Source organism: Colobus angolensis, unplaced genomic scaffold (assembly GCF_000951035.1).
Source record: "Colobus angolensis palliatus isolate OR3802 unplaced genomic scaffold, Cang.pa_1.0 Scaffold263, whole genome shotgun sequence".
Taxonomy (NCBI): Eukaryota; Metazoa; Chordata; class Mammalia; order Primates; family Cercopithecidae; genus Colobus; species Colobus angolensis.
Window position 1 is genome coordinate 608485 of NW_012115855.1, and position 10231 is coordinate 618715.

At 38.1% G+C, this 10231-nt stretch overlaps 1 protein-coding gene across 2 annotated transcripts in view; it reads left to right on the top strand.

The window, feature by feature from the left end:
* LATS1 (large tumor suppressor kinase 1) overlaps window positions 1-9791 on the top strand; it is a 73118-nt gene extending 63327 nt beyond the window's left edge. For both annotated transcript variants that reach the window (XM_011947377.1, XM_011947378.1), the window contains one exon: window positions 5729-9791. In XM_011947377.1, coding sequence (XP_011802767.1) covers window positions 5729-6238 — 510 coding nt within the window. In that variant the 3' untranslated portion in view covers window positions 6239-9791. The remainder of the gene's footprint in view (window positions 1-5728) is intronic.
* The last annotated feature ends 440 nt before the right edge of the window (window positions 9792-10231 follow it).

Below are 10231 nucleotides of genomic sequence, written 5' to 3' on the forward strand. Positions count from 1 at the left end.
TCTCAAAAAGAAAAAAAAAAAAATACATATATTATCACTTGATACAAAATTCTGGGTTTTAGTTCTTACAGCACTTTAAAATGTCTACTTCCTTTTGTCATTCATAATTTTATGAGACATCTGCAATTATTCAGATCCCTGAAATAATGCATTATGTTTCTGTAGCTGGTTTCAATAATTTTTCTTCTGTATTGTAATTATGATATGTCTGGGCGTGGATTTCTCAGGGTTTATTCTGTTTGGTATTCACCAAGCATCTCAAATCTTTAGGTTTATGTCTTTGATCAAATTTGGGGTGTGTTCAGCCATCATGTCTTCAAATATTTATCTGTACCACACATTTTCTTTTGTGATGTTAATCACAGGAATGTTAGACCTTTTGGTGTGGTCCCACAGATTCCTGAAATTCTACTTATATTTTAAGGTTTTGTTTTTTCTGCTTTTCAGAATGAGCAGTTGATTGAATTGCGTAATTAGTATCAACCTCTTTTTTTTTTTTTGAGACACAGTGTTGTTTTGTTGCCCAGGCTGGAATGCAGTGGCATGATCTCAGCTCACTGCAAGCTCCATCTCAAGCTCCTTGTTCAAGCGATCCTTCCACCTCACCTCCCGAGTCACTAGGACTATAGGCGCACCACCACACCCAGCTGATTTTCTGTATTTTTAGTAAGACAGAGTTCTCACCATGTTGGCCAGGCTGGTCTCCAACTTCTGGCTTCAAGTAATCCACCTGCCTCGGCCTCCCAAAGTGCTGGGATTATAGGAGTGACACCACTGTGCACGGCCAGTATCAACCTATCTTCAAGTTCACTGATTTTTTTCCTCTGACATCTTCACTCTGCTATTGAGACTATCCATTGAGTATTTTATTTTGGTTATTTTTCCATTATAAAATTTCTTTTTGATACTTTATATCTTCAATTTCTTTGCTTGAGACCTTTCATTTCATGAGTGTTGATCCTTATTTGGAGCTTTTTTTTTTTTTTTTTTTTTGTGAGACAGAGTCTCGCTCTGTCGCCCAGGCTGGAGTGCAGTAGCGCAATCTCAGCTCACTACAACCTCTGCCTCCCAGGTTCACGCCATTCTCCTGCCTCAGCCTCCCGAGTAGCTGGGACTGCAGGCGCCCGCCACCACACCTGGCTAATTTTCTTTATTTTTAGCAGAGACACCACACCTGGTTAATTTTTTATTTTTGGTAGAGACAGGGTTTCACCGTGTTAGCCAGGATGGTCTCAATCTCCTGACCTCGTGATCTGCCCTCCTCAGCCTCCCAGAGTGCTGGGATTACAGGCGTGAGCCACCGTGCCTGACCTGGAGCATTTTTATAATGGTTACTTTCAAGTTTTTGTCAGAAAATTCTAGCATCTATGTCATATCAATACTGACTGACTTTTTCTATGTTAATTGAAATTTTCCGGTTTTTTTGTGTGTGTTTTTGTTTATACTAAGTAATTTTAGATTGTATTCTGGACATTTTAAATAACACATTATGAGACTCCGGATTTTTTTTTTTTTTTTGAGACGGAGTCTTGCTCTGTCACCCAGGCTGGAGTGAGTGCAGTGGTACGATCCCGGCTCACTACACCACCTAGGTTCAAGCGATTGTCCTGCCTCAGCCTCTCAGGTAGCTAGGACTATAGGCACGTGGTACCACGCCCGACTAATTTTTGTATTTTTAGTAGAGACAGGGTTTCACTATGTTGACCAGGCTGGTCTCGAACTCCTGACCTCAGGTGATCTGCCTGCCTTGGCCTCCCAAAGTGCTGGGATTACAGGCGTGAGCCACAGGGCCCAGCCGAGACTCTGGATCTTATGGATAATTTTGACCTTGTTTTGACAAGCATTAAACCTGGTTGGGTTCAGGCCGCAAGTTCCTACCAGGCTTTTTTGATTTCAATGTCAGTTTCAAAGCCTTTTTTCCTTTCTAGGCAGATCTCTTTGTAGGCTATGGTCTTTTCCTTAGTTCAGTTCTCAAAGTCTTTGTTATGCTCCTTAGGATTCGATTCACGTAGATACAGTTTGGAGGGGGAGCCCAGCAGTTCATAAGCAACTTAATGGGGTCACTTGCCCAATCTCCTCCCTTTCTGTGATGTCACCAGTACCTTCCTGTTCCCTGGGGCTCCCTATTTTAGTTCTCTGACCAGAAAGTGAGGCTTTACTTACCCAACTGTACCAATATCTCATAACTGCACCTGAATCCAGGACAAGGTGGCAAAAGGATACAGAGAGAAAACAAGCAACAGAGATTCAACCCGTCTTATTGGGACCCTATGCTTTATTATCATTTTATTTATTTATATATTTATGAGATGTAGTCTCACTCTGTCACCCAGGCTGGAGTGCAGTGGCACAATCTTGGCTCACTGCAACCTCTGCTTCCTGGGTTCAAGTGATTCTCCTGCCTCAGCCTCCCGAGTAGCTGGGATTACAGCTATGCACCACCACACCCCACTAATTTCTGTATTTTAATAGAGACAGGGTTTCGCCGTTTTGGCCAAGCTGATCTTGCACTCCTGACCTCAAGTGATCCACCCACCTCGGCCTCCCAAAGTATTGGGATTACAGGCGTGAACCACCGAGCCCAGCCCATGCTTTGTTATTTTATTTCCAATTGGAGAGGAGGGTTCATCTGTCAGTTTTAGGGGCATATTGGCTCTTATTGTCACCTGCATTGCTACCAGGAAACTCCTTTTCTACTCCCTGAGCCTGAACTACAGGGACTTCTCCTCTAGCTCTCTGTCTGTGTTCAGCTCCTCCCAAGTTTTGGGCTACCTTGAGTCCAGCCTACAGACTACTAGAGTGAAAAAAAATGGATCTGGGTGTGCTGGCACAGGCCTGTAGTCCCAGTTACTCGGGAGGCTGAGGTGGGAGGATCGCTTGAGGCTAGGAGTTCAAGACCAGCGTGGACAACATAGTGAGAATCCTGTCTCTTACAGAATATTTTTTTTAAATGGTCACCAGGTTTATTGGTACTTCAAATTTACATCTTCTCCTCAAATCTACCTATTATTATTTACTTTTCAGGGTCTTGAAGTAGCTGCTTCATGCATCCTGATCAGGTTTTATAGCTGCCTTCTGTGGGAGGGAGACGGGAGAGTATACGTAGTACCTCCTCAAAACTGGGACCTCTCTGGTTGCTTTTAGGATTTTTTTCTCCTTAACTTTGGTTTTCTTCAGTTTGACCATGGTGTGCCTATGTGTAGTTTTCTTTGTATTTTTCTTGGTTGAGATTCACTCAGTTTCTTGAAATGTACATTAGTGACTTTCATCGATTTGGGGAAATTCTCTGTCATCTCTTCAAAGATTTATTTTGCTTCCTTCTCACCCTTTGAGACTCTAATGATTATACATATGCTGTTCCTTTGATACTGTCCTCCATTTCCCTTATGCTTTATTCTTTCTTTTATTCTACATGTTTTCTCTCTGTGCTTCAGTTTATATAATTTTATTCATCCATCTTTGAATTATCTGAATCTTTTGCTGTGCTTAGTCTTTTTTTTTTTTTTTTTGGCCTTAAACTGAAAAATCCTAAATACACATTAAAATAAAAAATGTCAAACTTGGCCAGGAACAGTGGCTCACGCCTGTAATTCTAGCACTTTGGGAGGCCAAGGTGGATCGATCACTTGCGGTCAGGAGTTCGAAACCAGCCTGGCCAACATGGTGAAACCCTGTCTCTACTAAAAATACAAAAAAATGCTGGGCGCAGTGGCTCATGCCTGTAGTCCCAGCACTTTGGGAGGCCGAGGCGGGCAGATCACGAGGTCAGGAGATCGAGACCATCCTGGCTAACACGGTGAAACCCCGTCTCTACTAAAAAAAATACAAAAAATTAGCCGGGCCTGGTGGCAGGCGCCTGTATTCCCAGCTACTCAGGAGGCTGAGGCAGGAGAATGGCATGAACCCGGGAGGCAGAGCTTGCAGTGAGCCGAGATCGCACCACTGCACTCTAGCCTGGGCAACAGAGCGAGACTCTGTCTCAAAAAAAAAAAAAATACAAAAAAATTAGCTGTGCGAGGTGGCAGGCACCTGTAATCCCAGCTACTCAGGAGGCTGAGGCAGGAGAACCACTTGAACCCAGGAGGCAGAGGTTGCAGCGAGCCGAGATCACGCCACTGCACTCCATCCTGGGCGACAGAGTGAGACTCTGTTTAAAAAAAAAAAAAAATTGTTCATCTCATTTTATTTTATTTTTTATTTCTCCAGTTTGAAATAAGTGATGGACCTGGAAGCATAAATAACTATTATTAACTGTATCTTTTTTTTTTTCCAAAAAGGTTTTTAAAATATTATATTATTAGTTGAAGCATCTCAATTTTCTAATCTGGGGTAAGACTTTAAAAGGAACAAATAATAGAAGAGGGAGTATATTTTCTTCCCTCTGTAGTAGCTGACTAGCTTCTCTATGAATAAGAAGATTATAGTGTTCATTTATTCAGCTTTTAAATAAATATTTATTGACTACCTACCATGCAACAAGTTGAAGATTTTTTTTTCCACTTTTGAGACAGAGTCTTGCTCTGTCGCCCAGGCTGGAGTGCAGTGGCACAATCACGGCTCACTGCGGCCTCGGCTTCCCTGGGCTCAGGTGATCCTCTCACCTCAGCTTCTCAAGTAGCTGGGACCACAGATGTACACCACCAACCTGGCTAACTTTTGTATTTTTTGTAGAGATGGGGTTTCGCCGTTTTGCCCAGGCTGGTCTTGAACTTCTGGGCTCAAGCAATTCACCCACCTTGGCCTCCCAAAGTGCTAGGATTACAGGTATGAGCCACAGCGCGTGCCCAAGTTGAAGGTATCTTAACTTTGTTAAATGACAATTCTACCACTTAACAGAGTTTGCCCCAAATCCATTTAATATCGTACTTGGAGTTGTATACCAATTCCCCTGCCTCCAAGAGTTCAGCGGGAGAGACTAGGTAGTCTGACTTCACTTGGCATTCCTTTCTTCCTCATTTCATTTTATTCATAACCAGAGCTTTTTTTTTTTTTTTAAGACAGTGTCTCACTGTGTCACACAGGCTGAAGTGCAGTGGTGCAGTCATGGCTCAGTGCAGCCTCAAACTCCTGGGCTGCAGGAATCCTTCTGCTTCAACCTTCTGAGTAGCTAGGACTACAGATGCATGCCACCATACCTGGCTAAGTTTTAAAGGTTTTTTTTGGTAGAGAAGGAGTCTCGCTTTGGTGCCCAGGTTTGTCTTGAACCTTCCCAGCTTCAAGCAGTCCTCCCACCTCTGCCTCCCAGGGTGCTGGAATTACAGGCAAAAGCCACCACGCTTGGCACCAGAAAAAATTTTGTCAAACATGTATTAAGTATGTGCCAGGCAATTTACTGAGCACTAGGAGATACAAAGACCACTAAAACATGATCCCTAGCCTTAATGGAATTTTATATTTCAGTAGGACATAAACATAAATAGGTACCACAAGGTATGAGAAATATGATAGAAATAAATATATGGTACAGGGGAGGCAGAGTAGAAGTAGTCATTTCTACCGTAGGCAAAAAGGTTTACTAGGGGAGATTAAAACTGACACTGAGTCTTATAATGTGAGTAGAAGTTGCCTGGAGAGGATGGGATAGGAGAAAAAATTATTTTCCAGCAAAATATCATGTAATTTATTTAAAATACAAAAATAGCCCAGTGAGACTTTTGGTATAAAACTTGAAGGAAATTTTTATTTTTCTAATTTATCTCTTCCCCCTAATTTTAAAAAATCTTTAAAGGTTATCAACTGGCAAACATCTCTTCACATTCCACCACAAGCTAAACTCAGTCCTGAAGCTTCTGATCTTATTATTAAACTTTGCCGAGGACCTGAAGATCGCTTAGGCAAGAATGGTGCTGATGAAATAAAAGCTCATCCATTTTTTAAAACAATTGATTTCTCCAGTGACCTGAGACAGCAATCTGCTTCATACATTCCTAAAATCACACACCCAACAGATACATCAAATTTTGATCCTGTTGATCCTGATAAGTTATGGAGTGACGATAACGAGGAAGAAAATGTAAATGACACTCTCAATGGATGGTATAAAAATGGGAAGCATCCTGAACATGCATTCTATGAATTTACCTTCCGAAGGTTTTTTGATGACAATGGCTACCCATATAATTATCCGAAGCCTATTGAATATGAATACATTAATTCACAAGGCTCAGAGCAGCAGTCGGATGAAGATGATCAAAACACAGGCTCAGAAATTAAAAATCGCGATCTAGTATATGTTTAACACACTAGTAAATAAATGTAATGATAATTTGCAAAAGGGCCTGAAATGCGAGGTGTTTTGAGGTTCTGAGAATAAAATTATGCAAATATGACAGAGCTATATATGTGTGCTCTGTGTACAATATTGTATTTTCCTAAATTATGGGAAATCCTTTTAAAATGTTAATTTATTCCAGCCGTTTAAATCAGTATTTAGAAAAAAATTGTTATAAGGAAAGTAAATTATGAACTGAATATTACAGTCAGTTCTTGGTACTTAAAGTACTTAAAATAAGTAGTGCTTTGTTTAAAAGGAGAAATCTGGTATCTATTTGTATATATGCTAAATAATTTTAAAAGACAAGAGTTTTTGAAATTTTTTTGAAAGACAGTTTTAGTTTTATCTTGCTTTAACCAAATATGAAACATACCCCATATTTACAGAGCTCTTTTTTCCCCTCATAACCTTGTTTTTGATACAAAATAAGCTAGAGAAATTAAGCCATTGTGTTGGTGAGTGTTCCTAGGCTAATCTTAATCTGTATAATTCACATCCTGAAACTAAGGAATACAGGGTTGAAAAAATATTAATATGTTTGTCAGAAGGAAAAATAATGCATTTATCTCCCTGCCCCCATGGAATATTTAATCTTCTTGCATTTATTTCTCAAGAATTACTGGCTTTAAAAGAAGCCAAAGCACTACTAGCTTTTTTTCCATATTGTTATTTTTGATGCTGCTTCCAATTTTAAAAGGGAACAAAGCTGCCATAAATAAAAATTTTCAGTACTGAAAACTAAAATTTTTTTCACCATCCTAAGCAAAGAATTATTTTCATTTTCATATACTTTTCCTGTATAGTAACTATTTTGATTATATCATCAATGTTACCTGTTTCCGCTTTCAGAACAGTGCTGCATATACAGATTGTTATTGGCAAAGGAAAATCTGGCTATCTGGCAATATTTTACCTAAGGGCAGATTAATTGGTGAAAAAATTAACTCTTAAGATGGCCATTAATAATTAGAAAAATTTACAGAGTGGTCTTAGTAGAAAATTCAAGTCCTTCTAATTTATTTAAGGTTAAATGATGTGTTCAACATGCCTATTATGTATAATGCTTAGGTTCTAAGGAAGATTAAGGTTTCATACCAAATTACATGAGCTTATCTTTTAGGAAGGGGAAAAAGGCTCTATTTTGACCATAGTAAAATTTGTATTTTATTTCCTTTTCTTAAGCTCCACTGATAAGGGATTGTTTTTATCAAAAGTTACTATTTGGGGATTGGAGGCATAATTTTAATAATTTTCATACTTTTAGCTTTCTTCACATAAAAGCTAATTGAAACCACATATGTAGTAAAATTAAAGGCAGAGCTGTTGCAGTTGAATTGGAGAGTCAGGGCAAAGAACACGTATTAGCCCACACTTCCTACCTTTCTACAGGTGGTCCCTTCAGAACTCAGCTTGAAAACCTACTACTATGTTATCATGGGTCTTTTGGGGTTAGTGGTTCTTTTGAGAATCCGAAGGAAGCTGTGGACTCTTCCCAGAAAAAAAAAAAAAAAAAAATCAACACATACAATGTTGCATGCAGTTTCAAGGGATTTTGGACATACTGAAACCTATCACAGGCTCTAGGTTATGGACCTCTGTCCCATGAGAAAATTGATATATTAAACTAAGAACTTTGTTTTTAACTTACCAATCACTACTCAGCACATCTTATATAAACTGATAATTTGTGATGGAAAAGGTCTGTAACATGTGATGTAAGGTGACCTTATGAATGCCTCTCTTGCTGGTACATTAAGTTGTTTTAAATGTATCATTTGGAGGGGACTGAAATGTTGGACTCATTACAAGCTTGATACAGAAATATTTCTGAAGGATTTCTAATTGGAATTGTAAGAAAATGTACTCTCATGAAATGGCAGTCTTCACCTCATGGTTCATGGAATATTTGGTTAGTCCCATAAAATCCTATGCAAAACAAAGTAGTTCAAGAATTTTTAGGTGGGTACTCACATTTATAAGGTATTCCTCTTGCTCTTTGGGCTTTTTCAATCTGATTTATTTAAATTTTCATTTAGTTGTTTTACTTTTGGACTAAGGTGCAATACAGTAGAAAATAACTTTGTTACATTTATGTTGTAGGAAATCTAAGGTGCTGTCTCCTCCCCCTTCCCTTCCCACAAAATCTGTATTCCCCCCTATTGCTGAAATGTAACAGACACTACAAATTTTGTATTCTTTTTTTGTTTTTTGTTTTGAGACAGGGTCTCACTCTGTCACCCAGGCTGGAGTGCAGTGGCGCTTCACAGCTCACTGCATCCTCGACATTTGGGGCTCACACAGTCCTCGCACCTCAGCCTCCCAAGTAGCTGGGCATACGCCACCAAGCCCAGCTAATTTTTGTATCTTTAGTAGAGATGAGGTTTTGCCATGTTGCCCAGGTTGGTCTGGAACTCCTGGGCTCCAGTTACATGCCCACCTCAGCCTCCCAAAGTGCTGGGATTACAGACGTGAGCCACCGCGCCTGGCGCAAATATGTATTCTTTTAAAATTTCCTCTGATACTATAAGCCTTTTGCATTTATCTGAAGCAGTATACATGCCTTTGGTATCAGCAGTTTTAACAGTTTGGATATACTTATCAGCTATCTTATTCCAAAACTACATCTACTTCTTCCAGTATAGAATCTGGTGCTTCCTGACCAAAAAGATGAGAAAAACAATGTTAAAAATATAGATACTTTCCATTGAAATGGAGTGAAAATGTTGGTTCTGTATGTTTTCTTTTAAAATAATTTTCTCATAAAAACTTGCTGTCTTTATTGTACTTACCCTTTTTATGCATATCAATAGTATTTATCAGATGTGTTCTATAATTATGTAATTGTAGATACTGTTATGTATTGTCCAGTGACATCATAAGGCAGGCCCTACTGCTGTATCTTTTCTACCTTCTTATTTGTAATGGAAACTATAGAATGTATGACTAAAAAGTCACTTTGAGATTGACTTTTTGAAAAAGTTATTACCTTCTGCTGTTGCAAAGTGCAAAACTGAGTGGAATTGTTTTATTCTGACTTAATATGTTAGAAATTAGAGAATACAGTGGGAGGATTTGTAGACATTGCTGCTGCTGTTACCCAAGGTATTTTAGATCAAAAAATTTAATAAAAATTCCTTTGGTATTTAAAGTGGAACATTTAGCCTGTTCATTTTAATCTAAAGCAAAAAGTAATTTGGGTCAAAATATTGGTATATTTGTAAAGCGCCTTAATATATCCTTTTGTGGAAGGCACTACACAGTTTACTTTTATATTGTATTGTGTATATAAGTATTTTGTATTAAAATTGAATTAGTGGCAACACTAAAGTTTTATAAAATCATGCTTTGTTAGAAAAGGAATTACAGCTTTGCAATATAACTAATTGTTTTGCATAATTCTGAATGTAATAGATACGAATAATCAGCCTGTGTTTTTAATGAACTTATTTGTATTTTCCCAATCATTTTCTCTAGTATAATGTTTGCTGGGATAATAAAAAAAATTCAAATCTTTCAATTATGTGTGGAAAGCTAATTTTTACACTGCTTAACTATGTTGTTTTTTAATTCAAAAATTTATGTAAATATTTTTATTCTCTGAGAAAGTTATTAAAATTTTGATGCTTTGGAATTAAAATAACTAATGATAGTACTTAGGTTAAGGCAAACTGAATATCATGTAAATGTCATGTTTTCATTTTAATGTTTTCATTTTGTCCAATATAAGTACAGTATTTCCTGTTAAGGGCCTCCATTAGATTACAGGTTTAGAGTTTAATGATTAAATTTTACATTTAGTACCATTTGATTATGGTATATAATTTTTAAAATGTAAAATTGTTGGTTAATCTGTTTTCCTTTATAATCCTTTTTGTTTGTTTTATTTCTTAGAGATGGTCTTGCTCTGTCACCCAGGCTGGAGTGCAGTGTCATGATCAAAGCTCACTTTAACTTACA